This window comes from Oncorhynchus tshawytscha, linkage group LG19 (genome assembly GCF_018296145.1).
Source record: "Oncorhynchus tshawytscha isolate Ot180627B linkage group LG19, Otsh_v2.0, whole genome shotgun sequence".
NCBI lineage: Eukaryota > Metazoa > Chordata > Actinopteri > Salmoniformes > Salmonidae > Oncorhynchus > Oncorhynchus tshawytscha.
The window spans coordinates 49,340,829-49,365,868 of record NC_056447.1 but is presented as its reverse complement, the minus strand read 5'-3'; the positions used below and the strand labels follow the sequence as shown (position 1 = coordinate 49,365,868).

The 25,040-nt window shown below is 47.7% G+C and overlaps 1 protein-coding gene across 1 annotated transcript in view; it reads left to right on the top strand.

The window, feature by feature from the left end:
• Positions 1-1,474: 1,474 nt before the first annotated feature.
• LOC112219034 (PDZ domain-containing RING finger protein 4-like) overlaps positions 1,475-25,040 on the top strand; it is a 302,807-nt gene continuing 279,241 nt past the window's right edge. Inside the window, exons 1-2 of the mRNA XM_042301781.1 lie at positions 1,475-2,279; positions 2,506-2,640. Of these exons, the coding sequence (XP_042157715.1) occupies positions 1,848-2,279; positions 2,506-2,640 (567 nt within the window). The 5' untranslated portion in view covers positions 1,475-1,847. The remainder of the gene's footprint in view (positions 2,280-2,505; positions 2,641-25,040) is intronic.

The following is a 25,040-nucleotide window of genomic DNA, read 5'->3' as shown; positions in this document are numbered from 1 at the left end:
GAACCTGAAACAGCAGTAAACATTTTTTTGCTTCCCAATTTGTATCCAATAATGATTTCAGATCAAAATGATTGATGTCATTTCCCCTTTGTTAAATAGTCTATCTATTGGTTAGATTTAGATTCATATTAAGACAAGGAAAATTCCTGCAGGTCAAAAGGGCTTCAATAGTTCTTAGTTCTGCACACATATGAACATACACAGGAGGATTATGGGAAAAGGAAGGAGATGAACAGCCTTTCCTTGAATGTGAATCACATCAATTGGCTTATCAGCTGGAACATGTGGCCTCTCTGTGATATGTCAAATCCCAGTTGGTTTTCTGGCAATTGCACTGTGTTGTTGTTGTTGTTGTCGACATCATTTGTTGCTACACCTCCTAAGGGAAATCAGATTGTCAGATTTACAGATACGTCCTACTGAGTTTAATCTGAAAGAATCTGCAAGAACCCGAGTTCAAAAAGTACACTTCAATTGCTATGTAAAACAAACTTTGATTGTTTTACAAGGAAGTTAATCTGACTGCCTTGGTTAGATTTATTGACAATGAGGATTTGTATCATTGTTTGACTTTTTCCATGAGCAGTGTGGTGTGAAATCACTAGCAGTGCTTGACTTGGACTGAAATAGGTGCCGGTACTAATTTTGAGTGCCGGTAGTGTGTTTATATTTAGGTGCAGGAACTCTGCTGTACTTTAAGGCCTATTCTGTAAGAGGTGCAGGAATTCAAGCAGTAGACAATGTGAGGGGCCGGTATTCAGGTCCGGTGAGCTCCTGTCCAAGTCAAGCACCGGACACCAGACAGACAGGCACACTCAAACCAGTGGCAGCAGTAAACACTATAGTATATCAGAGACATATGGCCTAGGTTACTATACCTATTTGTTCACAGTTGGAAACATCCCAGGTCTGAGAATATTGTCTTTGGAAAGCCAGCCTCTCTCTCTCTCTGACATGTCAGACAACACAACACACGCCCAGAGTGATGCCACCTAGTGTATGTTTACTCCAGACACAGACTCAGATTGAGGTGCCTGTACTCTGTCCTGCTGAGTTTGACAGTTAGACGATGGGTAGACAGAGGGCTATAGGCCAGTAAGTCATGGGTTCAGGCTCACTTAGAGATCCCTGTTCAGATATTATATTACAGAGATTTGGTGTAAAGTAGGGGGTCCCAAAATACCATCTGTGATGATGCTACAGTGCAGGCTATTTTGAAGAGCATTAAAATTAAATTAAATTAGAATAGATAATGAATGATTATTTATAAATAAGGGTTTACATACTGTAGGTAGGTCTCTGTTTAGTTGTGGTAACTAATTAATCCAACAGTCTGCAAACCATGGTATCTGAAGGCTTAGGCGACCCCTGGTGGTTCTATTGAAAATAATACATGAATGGAAATCACTGTATTGTAGCCCATTTTGTCCAAAATGTATTCAGTGCTAGGCATATACTGGCGTACCACCAATTTTTCGTTATTATGGATAGGGAAATGCATCCATGACGCAGTTTCTCTTGCTCTCTCTTCATATTGAGAATAGACAAGGATAAGCAAGGATGAGTAGACTAGACTACAACTCCAGCAACAAGTGGGAGGTGAAAAGTGATCCAGTCCATGTATAGTTAGCAAGTGACGTCGACATCAAGCGCATATATTTCTATTGCCTGCGTTAATATCGGCTGCGTTCAGATTTTGATTTTACGCACATTCAGTATAGTCTGCAGCTTCATCAGTTTGTTCATCTACACCTGACCAAACTTCTGACAACTTGTTTACGTTGCAACTGCAGAGGCTGTTTCCAACACCGTCCAACGCGACTCCGGACCCGCTAAGAGAATTGATCATGTGCGCCGACTGCCTAAATCCATGCAAGGACAGAGAAAGTTGCAGAAAGGTTTTGAACTCAGGCGAGATGGACAATGAGCCGCGTATGATGAAAGAAGAAGAATCCGACTTTGACCACAGAGATGTTGGTATCTGTCAGAAAGGATGCGGGCTTCTCTTGTCCCATACAGACATTGTCCAGGGAGACCATTGCTGTTTGGATGCGCTTCGTATGCTGAATGATGGGCTCCAGGAGAGAAGCGCTACCATGGAGCACGAAGGCCGAATGCAGAGGCTCAGGTGGGGTAGGAGAGAGCAATCCCTCCTCGCCCAGGTGTCATCCATCCAGAGCGAAGCACAGCTGACTGCTTTGAAGTACAAGCGAAAGTTACACCAATACATGTTGAATATCAACAACATAACCGAACAGGTTATTAGACATTACAAGCAGGTGAGGAATAGTAAACAAGTATTGATTTTGATAGAGCATGTTTCATAATGCTTAGGTAAGCTACCACACAAAACAACTGTATTTGAGATGGTGACATAAATACTTGATGTTTCATTCATTATCGAGCAAAATGATGAGCTATTTTTAATAAGAAATAGAAGCCTTAATTGAAGAGTATACAGTTTTGACACCAAACCTCCATCACTTTTCCCTTATGATAATGTAGCCTATACAGAGTAACTCGGGGGCCCCTGGACTCTGTGTGTCTGATCAGAGTCTAACTGATGCAGTGTTCGGGCTCCAGGACCTGGAGGAGCATGGCGGGGTACCAGAGGTAAACCATCACAACACTGTAACACAGGTGATTACACAGCTGTACTACTGTGGCTTTACCCGCTCAGCATATTGCTCTTCTGTGAGGTTTAGTCTTTTCAGAGCACATCGTTGACTCCTTGTGACTGAGGGGATTCCGTCCGTAGCTATCATCAGACCTATTCAATTCAGCCTATTGCTAATACCTTGGCTTTCCCCCGGTCAGACAACCCTTTGTTCAAACATTGACTTTAGAGATCCCATCCACTGTGTACGGTATTGAGTGGTAGTGCTCTGAAGCTTAGTTAGAGTTTATAGACCGTAAGCTCAGTTCACACCCTTTGTTCATTGTTTTGTGTAGTAAATGTCATGCTGAGTGTTTTGAATTCCTCTGTTATCTCTTCAGGAAGTAGGAAAGTTACATTTCATAGATGATAATAAAATGGTGGCTTGGGGAGTTATGTCACAATTTTCCATCCCAAAGCAGACCACTTCAGGTTGTTAAAAATCACGAATGGAAACAAACACAAAATGTGGTGGCTTATGCTTCCTGAGGAGCGATGGGCCTAAGTACGTATGGAAATCTTACTGTGCTTTCAATCAAGGTTTTTCCCACTGACAGTAAGCTTGTCATTTTAAAAATTGTCTGTGGGAAATTCCATAGCTTTTACTGTGACCCTGTGAATCAAGCCCAGCCCTGTTTCTGACCTTTAACCTGTAACTTTTACACAGAAGTGGACAGAGTGACAGACAAAACAGTACATGACAAACTACTTCTCCTGCTGAGTTTTGTTCCAACTTCAAATGAGAAACATGGCCCCAAAGAATGGTCTTTGATGGGTCACAGAGGATCAGGTGTATTTCCTGGTCACGTTCATACAGGTCATTGTGGCTGTTTTCAGGGTGTTGGTGTCAACTAAACACCCGATCAGATTTCATCCGAAGTCATTACAATGATTGATTGTTCAGATGGAGAGGAATGTGAGGGGAAATTGTAATCTTGTTTTCTTTGTTTATGGACTAGTAAATGAATGCCTGTTACTTTGCATTTAGTCATTAATGCTATATTTCCTTTTTCCAATTTACTAAATTCCTCAAGTTGTTTTCAATCCTTAAACTATGTCTACACTTATAATAGTTTGATCTAACTGATATTGAATGAGTGTGGTCTAGGGGTTTCAGCCCATATTAAACCACCTCTCTCTTGGCTCCTGCTGCTTGCTACCCTGACAATAGACTTTCTGTCAGAGAACACTCTGAGGTAGATTCTGTTTGTGCATCCCAAATGGTTACCTATTCCCTACATAGTGCACTACTTTCCCCCTTTGTCCTATGGGTCCTGGTGAAAAGCTGTGCACTAGGGAATAGGGTGCCATTTGGGGACGCAGACTGTGTTATTGGCTTTCTCTGACCAGGGAGACAGTGTTTTGTTTGGGGCCAAGCGGGAGAGGGGAGGGTGTGGGTAGTTTTAATTCTGGTAATGGTCACATAAAGTATGTTTAATGGCCTCTAGCATGCTGTGAGAGTGCAGCTAGACTCACTTTTGATTAATAGAGAAAATGATTTACTCTGTGGTGGCAGCTCTGGAGAGGGACACACACACACACACACACACACACAGCTAATTCCAGACTTTTATCACGGCTAAACACTTCCACTAGATAAGCCAGATGAGATCTGTAATTGTCTCTGCTGTTGTTTTCATGAATGTGTTTGCCAATACCTGAGTTTCCTCCATGTTGTCAAAATCCCAAAGGAATTGACTTTAGGTCTTGCTCTGTAATGATGAGGAACTGTAGAGATACAATATCATACTATTTAATTCTGTGACAGGAACTGGTAAACATCTTGACAAGCTCTTAGGATTTACCTTTAAACCTGATGTTGCTTTGTCTTGTATCAGACTCTCTCTTCATAATCTCCATAGTTGTAATGTTGTTTGGCTCAGTCAAATTGTCTGGGAAGTTGTTGTTACACCTCACTAATGGTAAGAGCTCACTTCATTTGGAATGCTTGCCAACTGCCAGTTTTTAAAAATGAGCTAGAGACAAAAGTGCAGGGTTTCTGTGATGGTGAAGTACCCTGAGTCCTTGTCTACAACCAACAGCACTAGTCCACGATGAAGAGAGGCTGTGCTGTGATAGGGGGATTTCAAGTATAAGCCTGCCAAAGTCCCATCTCACTGTGTGTGTGCGTGACAGTTTGTTGTGAGCAGTGATACTGTACATGTATATACAATGAGCCAGGTGGTGTTGTTTTCATGCAGCTTGAGAACATTTGATGTAGATGCTGCAGCTGCAGCTGATATTCTTCACACTGCCTTCCCTTCCTCTGGGCTACCCCCCCCAGCCTTCCCTTCCTCTGGGCTACCCCCCCCAGCCTTCCCTTCCTCTGGGCTACCCCCCAGCCTTCCCTTCCTCTGGGCTACCCCCCAGCCTTCCCTTCCTCTGGGCTACCCCCCAGCCTTCCCTTCCTCTGGGCTACCCCCCAGCCTTCCCTTCCTCTGGGCTACCCCCCAGCCTTCCCTTCCTCTGGGCTACCCCCCAGCCTTCCCTTCCTCTGGGCTACCCCCAGCCTTCCCTTCCTCTGGGCTACCCCCCAGCCTTCCCTTCCTCTGGGCTACCCCCCAGCCTTCCCTTCCTCTGGGCTACCCCCCAGCCTTCCCTTCCTCTGGGCTACCCCCCAGCCTTCCCTTCCTCTGGGCTACCCCCCAGCCTTCCCTTCCTCTGGGCTACCCCCCCCAGCCTTCCCTTCCTCTGGGCTACCCCCCAGCCTTCCCTTCCTCTGGGCTACCCCCCCAGCCTTCCCTTCCTCTGGGCTACCCCCCAGCCTTCCCTTCCTCTGGGCTACCCCCCCCAGCCTTCCCTTCCTCTGGGCTACCCCCCCCCAGTCTTCCCTTCCTCTGGGCTACCCCCCCCAGCCTTCCCTTCCTCTGGGCTACCCCCCCCAGCCTTCCCTTCCTCTGGGCTACCCCCCCCAGCCTTCCCTTCCTCTGGGCTACCCCCCAGCCTTCCCTTCCTCTGGGCTACCCCCCAGCCTTCCCTTCCTCTGGGCTACCCCCCCCAGCCTTCCCTTCCTCTGGGCTACCCCCCCCCAGCCTTCCCTTCCTCTGGGCTACCCCCCCCAGCCTTCCCTTCCTCTGGGCTACCCCCCCCAGCCTTCCCTTCCTCTGGGCTACCCCCCAGCCTTCCCTTCCTCTGGGCTACCCCCAGCCTTCCCTTCCTCTGGGCTACCCCCCCCAGCCTTCCCTTCCTCTGGGCTACCCCCCAGCCTTCCCTTCCTCTGGGCTACGCCCCCAGCCTTCCCTTCCTCTGGGCTACGCCCCCAGCCTTCCCTTCCTCTGGGCTACGCCCCCAGCCTTCCCTTCCTCTGGGCTACCCCCCCCCCAGCCTTCCCTTCCTCTGGGCTACGCCCCCAGCCTTCCCTTCCTCTGGGCTACTACCCCCCAGCCTTCCCTTCCTCTGACTACCCCCCCCAGCCTTCCCTTCCTCTGGGCTACCCCCCCCAGCCCCTTCCTCTGGGCTACCCCCCAGCCTTCCCTTCCTCTGGGCTACCCCCCAGCCTTCCCTTCCTCTGGGCTACCCCCCAGCCTTCCCTTCCTCTGGGCTACCCCCCCAGCCTTCCCTTCCTCTGGGCTCCCCCCCCAGCCTTCCCTTCCTCTGGGCTCCTTCCCAGAGCATGATGTCAATGAGGACATGAGGACAGTGAGTCAGTCAGTTGTTTTGTTATTGAAGAGGACTAACTGAAGTAAGACCAGTATGATTTGGACAGGCTGAGTCACTCCTGCCTTACAAAGGATCCATATCCCTACTAGGGAAGCAGACTAAAACCGGGTGCGGTTAAATTTACTCTGTAGGTTCATGCCTTCATTGTTATAGCTGTTGGGCTACAAGGGGGGCTGGGGGGCGTAAGGACGGAAGGAAGGCTGGGGGACTGTAGCCCGGAGGAAGGAAGGCTGGGGGACTGTAGCCCGGAGGAAGGAAGGCTGGGGGACTGTAGCCCGGAGGAAGGAAGGCTGGGGGACTGTAGCCCGGAGGACGGAAGGCTGGGGAACTGTAGACCGGAGGAAGGAGGCTGGGGAACTGTACCGGAGGAAGGAAGGCTGGGGGGTAGCCCGGAGGAAGGGAAGGCTGGGGGGTAGCCCAGAGGAAGGGAAGGCTGGGGGACTGTAGCCCGGAGGAAGGAAGGCTGGGGTCTGCAGCCCGGAGGAAGGGAAGGCTGGGGGGTAGCCCAGAGGAAGGGAAGGCTGGGGGGTAGCCCGGAGGGAAGGGAAGGCTGGGGGGTGTAGCCCAGAGGAAGGAAGGGAGGGCTGGGGGACTGTAGCCTGGAGGTAGGGAAGGCTGGGGGGGGCGTAGCCCGGAGGAAGGGTGGGGGGAGAGGAGATGGAAAAGGTCATTATGTTCAGGCCCAGAACACAAAGATGACAGGAACAGATAACTCTGTGACCAGAGAAAAAATAGATTTATCACCTTTTCTTTCTTGTCGGCTGATAAGATACTTTTCCCCCCCTTGCTTATGCTGAAACGAGTCTGAGCTGAGAGCCCAAACAAAAGATGATTGCTCATGGAAAAATAGAATTTTCAATAGGATTTGTTCCCCCTCAGTAAAAACAATGTTTTACTGATTTTGGCTGTGTTTCTGCTGAAACAATGTTATGCTGTTGCTGTTCTGAGAGACATTATCAGATAATCATCAACTCTGTGTGTTGTTGTAGCAGGCAGACAGACAGAGACAGACAGAGACAGACAGACAGACAGACAGACAGACAGACAGACAGACACAAACAGAGACAGACAGACAGACAGACGTCTCAAGGGTCACATCCATTGTGGAGGGAGGCTGCTACTGGATCTCAAAGGCACATACTTACCCAGCTAATCGAGAGAGCGTAACTGTGTTCTCTGTCAGTTTCCTACAGTACTTACAGTCCCTTGTCTACTTCTAACAGACCTAAGGTCAGCATTTAGATAACTCAGCTGGAGGGTGTTATTATTATTATTATTATTTTCATTTCGTCCTTTCAAAATTGGTAGATGAAGAAAACTTGAATATTCTTCATAGAAATCCCTTGTCAACAAGTGCATGGTTGCATAGGGGTGCAAATGTGGGGTGCATAGTGATACTGTTGTACGTTCCAGATGCTCGGGCTGTTTCTGTACCTGCTGTGCTCTGTGAGCAGGGTAACTGTTTACTCTAGCTCCTGCTCATAGAAAGGACCGCCCTCCATGGTATTTCCTGTTTCCTGTATCGTTTGACTTCGTTTGACTACGCACAACTGCCTTCTAGTTGGTCAGCTAGCAGCTCAAACAAACTTCCTCATGGCTTTATTTAGATATTAGTGGAGGGTGGCTTTATTTAGATATTAGTGGAGGGTGGCTTTATTTAGATATGAGTGGAGGGTGGCTTTATTTAGATATTAGTGGAGGGTGGCTTTATTTAGATATTAGTGGAGGGTGGCTTTATTTAGATATGAGTGGAGGGTGGCTTTATTTAGATATGAGTGGAGGGTGGCTTTATTTAGATATTAGTGGAGGGTGGCTTTATTTAGATATTAGTGGAGGGTGGCTTTATTTAGATATTAGTGGAGGGTGGCTTTATTTAGATAGTAGTGGAGGGTGGCTTTATTTACATAGTAGTGGAGGGTGGCTTTATTTACATAGTAGTGGAGGGTGGCTTTATTTACATAGTAGTGGAGGGTGGCTTTATTTACATAGTAGTGGAGGGTGGCTTTATTTACATAGTAGTGGAGGGTGGCTTTATTTACATAGTAGTGGAGGGTGGCTTTATTTACATAGTAGTGGAGGGTGGCTTTATTTACATAGTAGTGGAGGGTGGCTTTATTTACATAGTAGTGGAGGGTGGCTTTAATTACATAGTAGCGGAGGGTGGCTTTATTTACATAGTAGCGGAGGGTGGCTTTATTTACATAGTAGTGGAGGGTGGCTTTATTTGAATAGTAGTAGAGGGTGGCTTTATTTACATAGTAGTGGAGGGTGGCTTTATTTAGTTAGATAGTAGTGGAGGGTGGCTTTATTTAGTTAGATAGTAGTGGAGGGTGGCTTTATTTAGTTAGATAGTAGTGGAGGGTGGCTTTATTTAGTTAGATAGTAGTGGAGGGTGGCTTTATTTAGTTAGATAGTAGTGAAGGGTGGCTTTATTTAGTTAGATAGTAGTGAAGGGTGGCTTTATTTAGTTAGTAGTGGAGGGTGGCTTTATTTAGTTAGTAGTGGAGGGTGGCTTTATTTAGTTAGTAGTGGAGGGTGGCTTTATTTAGTTAGTAGTGGAGGGTGGCTTTATTTAGTTAGATAGTAGGAGGGTGGCTTTATTTAGTTAGTAGTGGAGGGTGGCTTTATTTAGTTAGATAGTAGTGGAGGGTGGCTTTATTTAGTTAGATAGTAGTGGAGGGTGGCTTTATTTAGTTAGATAGTAGTGGAGGGTGGCTTTATTTAGTTAGATAGTAGTGGAGGGTGGCTTTATTTAGTTAGATAGTAGTGGAGGGTGGCTTTATTTAGTTAGATAGTAGTGGAGGGTGGCTTTATTTAGATGGATAGTAGTGGAGGGTGGCTTTATTTAGATGGATAGTAGTGGAGGGTGGCTTTATTTAGATGGATAGTAGTGGAGGGTGGCTTTATTTAGATGGATAGTAGTGGAGGGTGGCTTTATTTAGATGGATAGTAGTGGAGGGTGGCTTTATTTAGATGGATAGTAGTGGAGGGTGGCTTTATTTAGATGGATAGTAGTGGAGGGTGGCTTTATTTAGATGGATAGTAGTGGAGGGTGGCTTTATTTAGATGGATAGTAGTGGAGGGTGGCTTTATTTAGATGGATAGTAGTGGAGGGTGGCTTTATTTAGATGGATAGTAGTGGAGGGTGGCTTTATTTAGATGGATAGTAGTGGAGGGTGGCTTTATTTAGATGGATAGTAGTGGAGGGTGGCTTTATTTAGATGGATAGTAGTGGAGGGTGGCTTTATTTAGTTGGATAGTAGTGGAGGGTGGCTTTATTTAGATGGATAGTAGTGGAGGGTGGCTTTATTTAGTTGGATAGTAGTGGAGGGTGGCTTTATTTAGATGGATAGTAGTGGAGGGTGGCTTTATTTAGATGGATAGTAGTGGAGGGTGGCTTTATTTAGATGGATAGTAGTGGAGGGTGGCTTTATTTAGATGGATAGTAGTGGAGGGTGGCTTTATTTAGATGGATAGTAGTGGAGGGTGGCTTTATTTAGTGGATAGTAGTGGAGGGTGGCTTTATTTAGATGGATAGTAGTGGAGGGTGGCTTTATTTAGATGGATAGTAGTGGAGGGTGGCTTTATTTAGATGGATAGTAGTGGAGGGTGGCTTTATTTAGATGGATAGTAGTGGAGGGTGGCTTTATTTAGATGGATAGTAGTGGAGGGTGGCTTTATTTAGATGGATAGTAGTGGAGGGTGGCTTTATTTAGATGGATAGTAGTGGAGGGTGGCTTTATTTAGATGGATAGTAGTGGAGGGTGGCTTTATTTAGATGGATAGTAGTGGAGGGTGGCTTTATTTAGATGGATAGCAGTGGAGGGTACGAGAAGGCAGTATATTGATCAGGTGTGTTACATAGCTGTGGAAAAGAAGGTCCTGAACACTGGGCTTATCAGTATCACTAGTTGATTTCCTGCTACGTTTCGGACTCACTGCCTTCATCAGAGAACTCGTGATTCTTCAGTTTTCTGTGTCTTTTCTCAGTTTGTATTTCCTTGTCAGATTGGCTAACCTTCTGTTGTTCTTAAGCTTTGAGGCATGTGGCCTTAAAAGAGGCAGAGGTTGAGAAGTCATCTGGACCACAGAGAGTGTTGCTATGGTGCTGGACCACACCACCAAGGTCGTTCAAGGTCAACGAAGGCGTGACTGTTGTGTTTGGTGGTGTGTGTGTTGACTCTGTCTCTTTTCCCTCCTTGGCGGTGCGTTATAATGTGTGTTGAGGCCTGTCGTTTTAGGCAGTCGGTGTGAAACAGGAAGCAGTTCCACTAAAGGCCACTGTGGTCATACAGAGACAGGGTTTTTTCTGTGGGATGTTTTTTCAGTCTGACTATATCCAAATAGTATTTTTTTTAAATATATACACTGAACAAAAATATAAATGTAAAGTGTTGGTTTCATGAGCTGAAATAAAATCCCAGTTTACATCCTTGTTAGTGAGCATCTCTCCTTTGCCAAGACAATCCATTCACCTGACAGGTGTGGTATACCATGGCATTACACAGGTGCACCTTGTGCGAAGGACAATAAAGGGCCGCTCTAAAATGTACAGTTTTGTCACACAACACAATGCCACAGACGTCTCAAGTTTTGAGGGAGAGTACAATTGGCATGCTGACTGCAGGAATGTCCACCAGAGCTGTTGCCAGAGAATTGAATGTTCATTTCTCTACCATAAGCCGCCTCAAGTCATTTTAGTGAATTTGTCAGTACCTCCAACTGCAGACCACATGGTGGGTGAGTGGTTTGCTGATGAACAGAGTGCTCTGTGGTGGTGGGGTTATAGTATGGGCAGGCATTAGCTACGGACAACGAACACAATTGCATTTTATCAATGGAAATTTGAATGCACAGAGATACCATGATGAGATCCAGATGCCCATTTTTCTGTGACGAACAGACGCATATCTGTGTTCCCAGTCATGCGAAATCCATAGATTAGGGCCTAATTAATCAATTTAAATTGACTGATTTCCTGATATGAACTGTAACTCCAGTAAAATCTCTACAGTTGTTGCTTTTATATTTTTGTTCAGTATAAGATCATCTTTCAGCACCAACCATCACCAAAATAAAAGCTAGACAGTCAGGGAGAATCTAAAATTCCCCAAATGATGCATTCAGGCCCAGAACCCCCATTGATTTGTTATGTTTAAGTCACTCAGATAGTATAAGCCTTGTAGAATTACAGGAAATGAGCTTTAAAACGGCTACATTCTGTCACTGCGGCTAAAAGGAGGGCAGTCGGTGACATCACCGGTGGCCACACCCCATTCACAGCCACCATCTAAGCCCAATTTTGACCCAGAGTGAGGGTTGCTGGGCTTTTGGCTTGAGCTTTTTTGAAAGGCTCCTTTCAGCAGTTTTGGTTGGGATGTCGCTCATGACCCAATCTTCAATTAATCACATCAGTTGACCCTTAAGAACTACCCTTAAATATACTACCCTTAAATATACTACCCTTAAATATACTACCCTTTAAATCTACTACCCTTTAAATATACTACCCTTTAAATATACTACCCTTTAAATCCACTACCCTTAAATATACTACCCTTAAATTAACTACCCTTTAAATCCACTACCCTTAAATATACTACCCTTTAAAACCACTACCCTTAAATATACTACCCTTAAAAATACTGCCCTTTAAATCCACTACCCTTAAATATACTACCCTTAAATATACTACCCTTTAAATCCACTACCCTTAAATATACTACCCTTAAATATACTACCCTTTAAATCCACTACCCTTAAATATACTACCCTTTAAATCCACTACCCTTTAAATCCACTTTGAGAAAATCAAATTTTATTGGTCACATACACACATTTAGCAGATGTTATTGGTCACGTACATGCATGGTTAGCAGATGTTAGCCTAGTGGTTCAAAACCCCCGAGCTGACAAGGTACAAATCTGTCGTTCTGCCCCTGAACAGGCAGTTAACCCACTGTTCCTAGGCCGTCATTGAAAATAATAATTTGTTCTTAACTGACTTGCCTAGTTAAATAAAAAAACAATACACATAGTTAGCAGATGTTATTGGTCACATACATGGTTAGCAGATGTTATTGCCAAAATATCTAACAAAATATCCCAATACCCCAGGGCAGTGATTGGGGACACTGCCCTGTGTAGGGTGCCGTCTTTCAGATGGGATGTTAAACGGGTGTCCTGACTCTCTGAGGTCATTAAAGATCCCATGGCACTTATCGTAAGAGTCGGGGTGTTAACCCCGGTGTCCTGGCTAAATTCACAATCTGGCCCTCAAACCATCACGGTTACCTAATAATCTCCAGTTTACAATTGGCTCATTCATCCCCCTCCTCTCCCCTGTAACTATTCCCCATGTTGTTGCTGCAAATGAGAATGTGTTCTCAGTCAACTTAACTGGTAAAATAACGGATAAATAAAATTTAAAAAAATAAAAACATACACACGGTTAGTAGATGTTATTTGTCACATACACATGGTTAGCAGATGTTATTGGTCACATACACATGGGTAGCAGATGTTAATGGTCACATACACATGGTTAGCAGATGTTATTGGTCACATACACATGGTTAGCAGATGTTATTGGTCACATACACGTGGTCAGCAGATGTTATTGGTCACATACACATGGTTAGCAGATGTTATTGGTCACATACACATGGTTAGCAGATGTTATTCGTCACATACACATGGTTAGTAGATGTTATTGGTCACATACACATGGTTAGCAGATGTTATTCGTCACATACACATATTTAGCAGATGTTATTGCGGGTGTAGCAAAATATGACATTTTATGCTTGTCAACATTTGTCAACATTGTCAACATTTCTCAGGTGTGTGTGTGTGTGTGTGTGTGTGTGTGTGTGTGTGTGTGTGTGTGTGCACACCTGCATTTATTGTGTGTGTGATGGTGAACCTCACAGCACAGTAAATTCCCTCTGACCTCAGACCAGAAGATTGGCCCAGCTTTCAGGTGCTCTGAGCCGAGGGAGTCCCATTTGACTGTAGCAATTCATGATCCTACTCAACTAACAGCAAAGGGCTCTGTTCACACCTTAATGAATGCAGGCTGGAGACTCCCATAACCGCTCCCCTGAACCTGGGTGGCATTTATCAGATCAGAGCTCAACACCCACACAGCTTCTACAGCTGGTAAAGAAGTGTAATGTCATAATAACACAGTTTAAAGCCATTACATACTGTGAGAAATGAGCCCAAACAAACCAGGCAGTTGATTGAACAGACTGAGGGACTGTATTTGGAGGGATTTTGTTATAGTGCCCGGGAAGACTTAAAAAAAACAGCTGTGTCTGAAATTCTTTCACCCCTCTGTAAACTGATGGCACTAAAGGGTCTAGCCTACCGCATAGACGTTCCCTCGTGAGACCAGCTCTCTGTACACTGATGGCACTAAAGGGTCTAGCCTACCGCATAGACGTTCCCTCGTGAGACCAGCTCTCTGTAAACTGATGGCACTAAAGGGTCTAGCCTACCGCATAGACGTTCCCTCGTGAGACCAGCTCTCTGTATCTCTGTGATGAGTAGACGTCTTTGTAATGACGTGATTCACAGACCAAATAGCTGCTGTGGTTGACTGTTAACCCCCCCACCCTTCAAGTCTCACTGCTGGGTCCGTTAGTCAGTGACCCGGTGGTTCTCTTACCGTCGCAGAAAACAACACACTCTTACGGTATCTCAGACAGATGTGGCGTAATGTCCAGCCTTTACAGGATGATTAGGAAAGTCCTGATTCAGCACACAAACACACAGCTCGCTGCTTATCATAAGCGCTCTCTCAGCAGTGTGAAAGGCATGTGTAATCAGTGCAAGATGTGGCCAGGCCTGCCTGGTGGGGAGTGTTACCAATGGGACTATTCTCTACAGCCTCATGGCCAGTGTCAGCACCGTTTGAATGACATTAATTAGGGCGAGACACCGTCAACATAAACATATTCTCTGTACAGTATATAAACCTTTTTATTTAAGCTCCAATCAGCAGCATTGAGTCCAGTCTCAGACAGTCTCTCTCTTCAGAAGGAGGATGGAGTTGTAATTAGGTAAGGGTGAAGGAAGCCTTTCGATGCTGAGAGACTGAGAGGAAACAGGAAATTACAGCACATCGGAAAGGGCTGAAGGGAGGGATAAGCGAAGGTAACATGCCAGGTGCACTGGGGGGGTATTAGTCCATTAAGCTCTGCACTGTAGTCCTGCCAAGGGGGAAAGCCAATCGGATCCAAAGCAATCCTTGCTTTGAAAAACCTCTTTACTTTCACTACGTGTTGATGGGTGGTTAACCCTTCAGTACATCGCTGAATGAAAAGAGCTGAAAACAACATCACACTTTGTTTTGATGGTCTTTTCAGTTACTCACTTCAGCGGAAAGACTTGGAGAGAAGCTGTCTGACTTCATCCATGTCTGAGTGAGAGGGTTTTGTCGGAACCTGCCGGAACCTCTTGTGAAGCACACAGGTTAGGTTACTGTGTGTTTACGTCCAAGTAAAACATAATCCTCCTTAACTGTCTGATAAAGTGCTTCCTCGTCAGCTTCTTCAGTTTTCTTTTGTCAGGAAGTTTCATTCGACCCCTGTAGAGGAAGACATGTAGCTTCAAACACAGTCATCTCACCCGAACAGCTTCACAGGCATCTGCCTTGCCATACCTGCCCCCCCCATTAACAGCAACAAATGAATGCTAATGAATATTGATGAATATTGATGAATACGTATGAATACTAATGAATAAGAATAGGTCTGTTAATTCTCCTCTCAAATAATCTTTCTAGTTCCACGAGTTGAGTAGAAAGATGTGAGTTTGAACAATAACAGTGTGGAAGCTTATACGTCTATATGACTTCCGGCGCCGACAGAGATGGCAGCCTCGCTTCGCGTTCCTAGGAAACTATGCAGTTTTTTGTTTTTTTACGTGTTATTTCTTACATTAGTACCCCAGGTCATCTTAGGTTTCATTACATACAGTCGAGAAGAACTACTGAATATAAGATCAGCACCAACTCACCATCAGTACGACCAAGAATATGATTTTCACGAAGCGGATCCTGTGTTCTGCCTTTCAACCAAGACAACGGAATGGATCCCATGCGGCGACCCAAAAAAACGACTCCGTAAAAGAGGGAAACGAGGCGGTCTTCTGGTCAGACTCCGGAGACGGGCACATCGTGCACCACTCCCTAGCATTCTTCTCGTCAATGTCCAGTCTCTTGACAACAAGGTTGATGAAATCCGAGCAAGGGTAGCATTCCAGAGGGACATCAGAGACTGTAACGTTCTTTGCTTCACGGAAACATGGCTCACTGGAGAGACACTATCGGAGGCGGTGCAGCCAGCGGGTTTCTCCACGCATCGCGCCGACAGAAACAAACATCTTTCTGGTAAGAAGAGGGGCGGGGGCGTATGCGTTATGGCTAACGAGACATGGTGTGATGAAAGAAACATACAGGAACTCAAATCCTCTGTTCACCTGATTTAGAATTCCTCACAATCAAATTTCGACCACATTGTCTACCAAGAGAATTCTCTTTGATTATAATCACAGCCGTATATATCCCCCCCCAAGCAGACACATCTATGGCTCTGAACGAACTTTATTTGACTCTTTGCAAACTGGAATCCATTTATCCGGAGGCTGCATTCATTGTAGCTGGGGATTTTAACAAGGCTAATCTGAAAACAAGACTCCCTAAATTTTATCAGCATATCGATTGCGCAACCAGGGGTGGAAAAACCTTGGATCATTGTTACTCTAACTTCCGCGACGCATATAAGGCCCTGCCCCGCCCTCCTTTCGGAAAAGCTGACCACGACTCCATTTTGTTGATCCCTGCCTACAGACAGAAACTAAAAAAAATAAGCTCCCACGCTGAGGTCTGTTCAACGCTGGTCTGACCAAGCTGACTCCACACTCCAAGACTGCTTCCATCACGTGGACTGGGATATGTTTCGTATTGCGTTAGATAACAACATTGACGAATACGCTGATTCGGTGTGCGAGTTCATTAGAATGTGCGTTGAAGATGTCGTTCCCATAGCAACGATTAAAACATTCCCTAACCAGAAACCGTGGATTGATGGCAGCATTCGCGTGAAACTGAAAGCCCGTACCACTGCTTTTAATCAGGGCAAGGTGACCGGAAACATAACCGAATACAAACAGTGTAACTATTCCCTCCGCAAGGCAATCAAACAAGCTAAGCGTCAGTATAGAGACAAAGTAGAATCTCAATTCAACGGCTCAGACACAAGAGGTATGTGGCAGGGTCTACAGTCAATCACGGATTACAAAAAGAAAACCAGCCCAGTCACGGACCAGGATGTCTTGCTCCCAGGCAGACTAAATAACTTTTTGCCCGCTTTGAGGACAATACAGTGCCACTGACACGGCCCGCAACTAAAACATGCGGACTCTCCTTCACTGCAGCCGACGTGAGGAAAACATTTAAACGTGTCAACCCTCGCAAGGCTGCAGGCCCAGACGGCATCCCCAGCCGCGCCCTCAGAGCATGCGCAGACCAGCTGGCTGGTGTGTTTACGGACATATTCAATCAATCCCTATCCCAGTCTGTTGTTTCCACATGCTTCAAGAGGGCCACCATTGTTCCTGTTCCCAAGAAAGCTAAGGTAACTGAGCTAAACGACTACCGCCCCGTAGCACTCACGTCCGTCATTATGAAGTGCTTTGAGAGACTAGTCAAGGACCATATCACCTCCACCCTACCTGACACCCTAGACCCACTCCAATTTGCTTACCGCCCAAATAGGTCCACAGACGATGCAATCTCAACCACACTGCACACTGCCCTAACCCATCTGGACAAGATGAATACCTATGTGAGATTGCTGTTCATCGACTACAGCTCGGCATTTAACACCATAGTGCCCTCCAAGCTCGTCATCAAGCTCGAGAACCTGGGTCTCGACCCCGCCCCTGTGCAACTGGGTACTGGACTTTCTGACGGGCCGCCCCCAGGTGGTGAGGGTAGGCAACAACATTTCCACCCCGCTGATCCTCAACACTGGGGCCCCACAAGGGTGCGTTCTGAGCCCTCTCCTGTACTCCCTGTTCACCCACGACTGCGTGGCCACGCACGCCTCCAACTCAATCATCAAGTTTGCGGACGGCACAGCAGTGGTAGGCTTGTTTACCAACAACGACGAGACGGCCTACAGGGAGGAGGTGAGGGCCCTCGGAGTGTGGTGTCAGGAAAATAACCTCACACTCAACGTCAACAAAACTAAGGAGATGATTGTGGACTTCAGGAAACAGCAGGGGGAACACCCCCCTATCCACATTGATGGAACAGTAGTGGAGAGGGTATTAAGTTTTAAGTTCCTCGGCGTACACATCACAGACAAACAGAATTGGTCCACCCACACAGACAGCATCGTGAAGAAGGCGCAGCAGCGCCTCTTCAACCTCAGGAGGCTGAAGAAATTCAGCTCGTCACCAAAAGCACTCACAAACTTCTACAGATGCACAATCGAGAGCATCCTGGCGGGCTGCATCACCGCCTGGTACGGCAACTGCTCCACCCACAACCGTAAGGCTCTCCAGAGGGTAGTGAGGTCTGCACAACGCATCACCGGGGGCAAACTACCTGCCCTCCAGGACACCTACACCACCCGATGTTACAGGAAGGCCATAAAGATCATCAAGGACAACAACCACCCGAGCCACTGCCTGTTCACCCCGCTGTCATCCAGAAGGCGAGGTCAGTACAGGTGCATCAAAGCTGGGACCGAGAGACTGAAAAACAGCTTCTATCTCAAGGCCATCAGACTGTTAAACAGCCACCACTAACATTGAGTGGCTGCTGCCAACACACTGACACTGACACTGACTCAACTCCAGCCACTTTAATAATGGGAATTCATGGGAAATGATGTAAAATATATCACTAGCCACTTTAAACAATGCTACCTAATATAATGTTACATACCCTACATTATTCATCTCATATGCATACGTATATACTGTACTCTATATCATCTACTGCATCCTTATGTAATACATGTATCACTAGCCACTTTAACTATGCCACTTTGTTTACATACTCATCTCATATGTATATACTGTACTCGATACCATCTACTGTATCTTGCCTATGCTGCTCTGTACCATCACTCATTCATATATCTTTATGTACATATTCTTTATCCCCTTACACTGTGTATAAGACAGTAGTTTTGGAATTGTTAGTTAGATTACTTGTTGATTATTACTGCATTGTCGGAACTAGAAGCACAAGCATTTCGCTACACTCGCATTAACATCTGCTAACCATGTGTATGTGACAAATAAAATTTGATTTGATTTGAAGTACTGGAGGTTTGAAAGATCTTCATTCATCAATGGTGAAGTGTGTGTGTGTGGGTGGTGGGGTGGAATTCCTCAATCAGAACCCACCACTGACAGCTCTGTATTTATATGGCCTCGTAAGAGGAAATGAATAGAGACGAGCTTTGTGTGTGTTCTTATTTAAAATTTATTAAAGCCTGATAGACCTACCTGATTTTAACCCCCCCCCCCCACGAGTGAAATGGTGAATATTCATCACGTAGAAACAGTCCTATTGTTTCCTAGATCGGCCCTCTTGTCTTTTAATCGTCATTCTTCTACCACTCACCTAAAGGAGGAAGAACACCTGTTACTGGTTATCAACCAGCTCCGAGTAGCTGATTAGTTTGTCTGAGATTGGAAGTGACTGCATTCAGCACAACATTTGAGTTGTCTTTTCAAATGTAACCTGGAGGGGGGGCGGGGGTCTCTCTTCTGGTAAAGTGTGTACATCAGAGGAACTATTATGTTTGGTCCATCGTGTGTGTGTGTGTGTGTGTGTGTGTGTGTGTGTGTGTGTGTGTGTGTGTGTGTGTGTCTGTTCTTGAGTGTTTTCTCTCTGGGCGGTACAAGTACGTCAGTGTTTCTTTGCTCCATTTCTCCCTAATTCACCTCCACTGTGCAGGGTGGGACGCAGATAGATATCTGTGTTTGTGCTGAGTGACCACAGTGAGGTCACAGCCGTACAGTTGCTACCTCCCCACCAACAGACAACCAGGCCAAACTATGATTGGATCAGATTGGATTATAGCCAATCAGATCCAATCAGTTCTGCATCAGTTCTGCCAACGTTAAGATCGTATTGTTCATTATTATACGTCATTTGTTTAGTAAATTGTTATACCCTGAAGCAAACCATCCTGTATGAGTTTTGAATGAGGTAGGTAGTGTGACTGCAGTCTACATCCAGCAGATGGCAGAATACACATTATGTGCAGGTGAAAACCCTCCAGTCTTCACTAGACTGAACAAGGGGAGGACGCATTGCATTCTAGGAAATGAATTTACAGTTAGGGGCTGGGATTTTTCTAGGACTGTCTGAACATCTGACAACTGTTAGTATTCTTTCTGTTTAGATGTACATGTTTAGTACTGGTTTAGTATAAGTAACTGTATGTTAGGCTAGTCTGTGGCAGCACATGGAATGCTCTCTATTCTTTGCCAAACAACTCGAGGACATGTCTAGGTAATCTGCCTGCTATGTGTTGTCTATCTACGTACGCTGTCTGTTGTAGGCTATAAGTGTAGGGTCTCTTCAAGATGTCAAAAAACATTTGTAGGGTTTAGGTTACTGCTTGTGCTTTCCCCTCCTTTCTCATCTCCCTTCCTGACTCATCTACCCTCATCTCTCTTCCTCTCTCATCTCCCCTCCTGACTCATCTCCCCTCTCATCTCCCCTCCTGACTCATCTCCCCTCCTGACTCCTCTCCCCTCCTGACTCCTCTCCCCTCCTGACTCATCTCCCCTCCTCTCTCATCTCCCTTCCTGACTCATCTCCCTCCTGACTCATCTCCCCTCCTGACTCATCTCCCCTCCTGACTCATCTCCCCTCCTGACTCATCTCCCCTCCTGACTCATCTCCCCCTCTCATCTCCCCTCCTGACTCATCTCCCCTCCTCTCTCATCTCCCTTCCTGACTCATCTCTCCTCTCATCTCCCTTCCTGACTCATCTCTCCTCTCATCTCATCTCCCTCATCTCTGACTCATCTCCCCTCCTGACTCATCTCCCCTCCTGACTCATCTCCCTCTCTCATCCCCCTCCTCTCTCATCTCCCCTCCTGACTCATCTCCCCTCCTGACTCATCTCCCCTCCTGACTCATCTCCCCTCCTGACTCATCTCCCCTCCTGACTCATCTCCCTCTCATCTCCCCTCCTGACTCATCTCCCCTCCTCTCTCATCTCCCTTCCTGACTCATCTCCCTTCCTGACTCATCTCTCCTCTCATCTCCCCTCTCATCTCCCCTCCTGACTCATCTCCCCTCCTGACTCATCTCCCTCCTCTCTCATCTCCCTTCCTGACTCATCTCCCCTCCTGACTCATCTCCCTCCTGACTCATCTCCCCTCCTGACTCATCTCCCCTCCTGACTCATCTCCCCTCCTGACTCATCTCCCCTCTCATCTCCCCTCCTGACTCATCTCCCCTCCTCTCTCATCTCCCTTCCTGACTCATCTCTCCTCTCATCTCCCTTCCTGACTCATCTCTCCTCTCATCTCCCCTCCTGACTCATCTCCCCTCCTGACTCATCTCCCCTCCTGACTCATCTCCCCTCCTCTCTCACACCCCCTCCTCTCTCATCTCCCTCCTGACTCATCTCCCCTCCTGACTCATCTCCCCTCCTGACTCATCTCCCCTCCTGACTCATCTCCCCTCCTGACTCATCTCCCCTCTCATCTCCCCTCCTGACTCATCTCCCTCCTCTCTCATCTCCCTTCCTGACTCATCTCCCTTCCTGACTCATCTCTCCTCTCATCTCCTCATCTCCCTCCTGACTCATCTCCCCTCCTGACTCATCTCCCTCATCTCTCTTCCTCTCTCATCTCCCCTCCTGACTCATCTCCCCTCTCATCTCCCTCCTAACTCATCTCCCCTCCTGACTCACTCCTCTCCCTCCTGACTCATCTCCCCTCCTCTCTCATCTCCCTTCCTGACTCATCTCCCTTCCTGACTCATCTCCCCTCCTGACTCATCTCCCTCCTGACTCATCTCCCCCTGACTCATCTCCCCTCCTGACTCATCTCCCCTCCTGACTCATCTCCCTTCCTGACTCATCTCCCTTCCTGACTCATCTCTCCTCTCATCTCCCTCCTGACTCATCTCCCCTCTCATCTCCCCTCCTGACTCATCTCCCCTCCTGACTCATCTCCCCTCCTCTCTCACACCCCCCTCCTCTCTCATCTCCTTCCTGACTCATCTCCCCTCCTGACTCATCTCCCTCCTGACTCATCTCCCCTCCTGACTCATCTCCCCTCTCATCTCCCCTCCTGACTCATCTCCCCTCCTCTCTCATCTCCCTTCCTGACTCATCTCCCCTTCCTGACTCATCTCCCTCCTCATCTCCCTCTCATCTCCCCTCCTGACTCATCTCCCCTCCTGACTCATCTCCCCTCCTGACTCATCTCCCATCTCCCTTCCTGACTCATCTCCCCTCCTCTCTCATCTCTCTCATCTCCCCTCCTGACTCATCTCCCCTCCTCTCTCATCTCCCTTCCTGACTCATCTCCCCTCCTGACTCATCTCCCATCTCCTCTCCCCTCCTGACTCATCTCCCTCCTCTCTCATCTCCCTTCCTGACTCATCTCCCCTCCTCTCTCATCTCCCTTCCTGCCTCATCTCCCCTCCTCTCTCATCTCCTCTCTCATCTCCCTCCTGACTCATCTCCCTCCTGACTCATCTCCCTTCCTCTCATCTCCCTTCCTGACTCATCTCCCCTTCCTGACTCATCTCCCTTCCTGACTCATCTCCTTCCTGACTCATCTCCCTTCCTGACTCATCTCCTTCCTGACTCATCTCCCTTCCTGACTCATCTCCCTTCCTGACTCATCTCCCTTCCTGACTCATCTCCCCTCCTGACTCATCTCCCTCCTGACTCATCTCCCCTCATCTCATCTCCCCTCCTGACTCATCTCCCTCTCATCTCCCCTCCTGACTCATCTCTCCTCCTCTCTCATCTCATCTCCCCTCCTGACTCATCTCATCTCCCCTCCTGACTCATCTCCCCTCTCATCTCCCCTCTCATCTCCCGACTCATCTCCCCTCCTGACTCATCTCCCCTCCTGACTCATCTCCCTTCCTGACTCATCTCCCTCCTGACTCATCTCCCCTCCTGACTCATCTCCCCTCCTGACTCATCTCCCTCCTGACTCATCTCCCTCCTGACTCATCTCCCCTCCTGACTCATCTCCCTTCCTCTCTCATCTCCCTTCCTGACTCGTCTCCCCTCCTGACTCATCTCCTCCTGACTCATCTCCCCTCCTGACTCATCTCCCTCCTGACTCATCTCCCTCCTCTCTCATCTCCCTTCCTGACTCATCTCCCTCCTCTCTCATCTCCCTTCCTGACTCATCTCCCTCCTCTCTCATCTCCCTCCTGACTCATCTCCTTCCTGACTCATCTCCCTTCCTGACTCATCTCCCTTCCTGACTCATCTCCCTCCTGACTCATCTCCCTTCCTGACTCATCTCCTTCCTGACTCATCTCCCTTCCTGACTCATCTCCTTCCTGACTCATCTCCCTTCCTGACTCATCTCCCTTCCTGACTCATCTCCCCTTCCTGACTCATCTCCCCTCGTGACTCATCTCCCTCTCATCTCATCTCCCCTCTCATCTCCCCTCCTGACTCATCTCCCCTCCTGACTCATCTCATCTCCTCTCATCTCATCTCCTCTCATCTCATCTCCCCTCCTGACTCATCTCCCTCTGACTCATCTCCCCTCCTGACTCATCTCCCCTCCTGACTCATCTCCCCTCCTCTCTCATCTCCCCTCCTGACTCATCTCCCCTCCTCTCTCATCTCCCTTCCTGACTCATCTCCCCTCCTGACTCATCTCCCCTCCTGACTCATCTCCCCTCCTGACTCATCTCCCATCTCCCTTCCTGACTCATCTCCCTCCTCTCTCACACCCCCTCCTCTCTCATCTCCCCTCCTGACTCATCTCCCCTCCTCTCTCATCTCCCTTCCTGACTCATCTCCCCTCCTCTCTCACACCCCCTCCTGACTCATCTCCTTCCTGACTCATCTCCCTTCCTGACTCATCTCCTTCCTGACTCATCTCCCTTCCTGACTCATCTCCCTTCCTGACTCATCTCCCTTCCTGACTCATCTCCTTCCTGACTCATCTCCTTCCTGACTCATCTCCTTCCTGACTCATCTCCCTTCCTGACTCATCTCCTTCCTGACTCATCTCCTTCCTGACTCATCTCCTTCCTGACTCATCTCCTTCCTGACTCATCTCCCTTCCTGACTCATCTCCCTTCCTGACTCATCTCCTTCCTGACTCATCTCCCTTCCTGACTCATCTCCCTTCCTGACTCATCTCCCTTCCTGACTCATCTCCTTCCTGACTCATCTCCCTTCCTGACTCATCTCCCTTCCTGACTCATCTCCCTCCTGACTCATCTCCCCTCCTGACTCATCTCCTCCTGACTCATCTCCCTCTCATCTCATCTCCCCTCTCATCTCATCTCCCCTCCTGACTCATCTCCCCTCTCATCTCCCCTCCTGACTCATCTCCCCTCCTGACTCATCTCCCTCTCATCTCATCTCCCCTCTCATCTCATCTCCCCTCCTGACTCATCTCCTCCTGACTCATCTCCCTCCTGACTCATCTCCCCCTCTCATCTCATCTCCCCTCTCATCTCATCTCCCCTCCTGACTCATCTCCCCTCCTGACTCATCTCCCCTCCTGACTCATCTCCCCTCCTCTCTCATCTCCCCTCCTGACTCATCTCCCCTCCTCTCATCTCCCTTCCTGACTCATCTCCCCTCCTGACTCATCTCCCTCCTGACTCATCTCCCTCCTGACTCATCTCCCATCTCCTTCCTGACTCATCTCCCCTCCTCTCTCACTCCCCCTCCTCTCTCATCTCCCCTCCTGACTCATCTCCCCTCCTCTCTCATCTCCCTTCCTGACTCATCTCCCCTCCTCTCACACCCCCTCCTGACTCATCTCCCTTCCTGACTCATCTCCCTTCCTGACTCATCTCCCTTCCTGACTCATCTCCTTCCTGACTCATCTCCCTTCCTGACTCATCTCCTTCCTGACTCATCTCCCTTCCTGACTCATCTCCCCTCCTGACTCATCTCCCCTCTCATCTCATCTCCCCTCCTGACTCATCTCCCCTCTCATCTCCCCTCCTGACTCATCTCATCTCCCCTCCTGACTCATCTCCCTTCCTGACTCATCTCCCCTCCTGACTCATCTCATCTCCCCTCCTGACTCATCTCATCTCCTCCTGACTCATCTCATCTCCCCTTCCTGACTCATCTCCCCTCCTGACTCATCTCCCCTCCTGACTCATCTCCTCCTGACTCATCTCCCTCCTGACTCATCTCCCCTCCTGACTCATCTCCCCCTGACTCATCTCCCATCTCCCTTCCTGACTCATCTCCCCTCCTCTCTCACACCCCCTCCTCTCTCATCTCCCTCCTGACTCATCTCCCTCCTCTCTCATCTCCCTCCTGACTCATCTCCCCTCCTCTCTCATCTCCCTCCTGACTCATCTCCCCTCCTCTCTCACACCCCCCTCCTCTCTCATCTCCCTTCCTGACTCATCTCCCTCCTGACTCATCTCCCTCCTCTCTCATCTCCCTTCCTGACTCATCTCCCTTCCTGACTCATCTCCCTCCTCTCTCATCTCCCC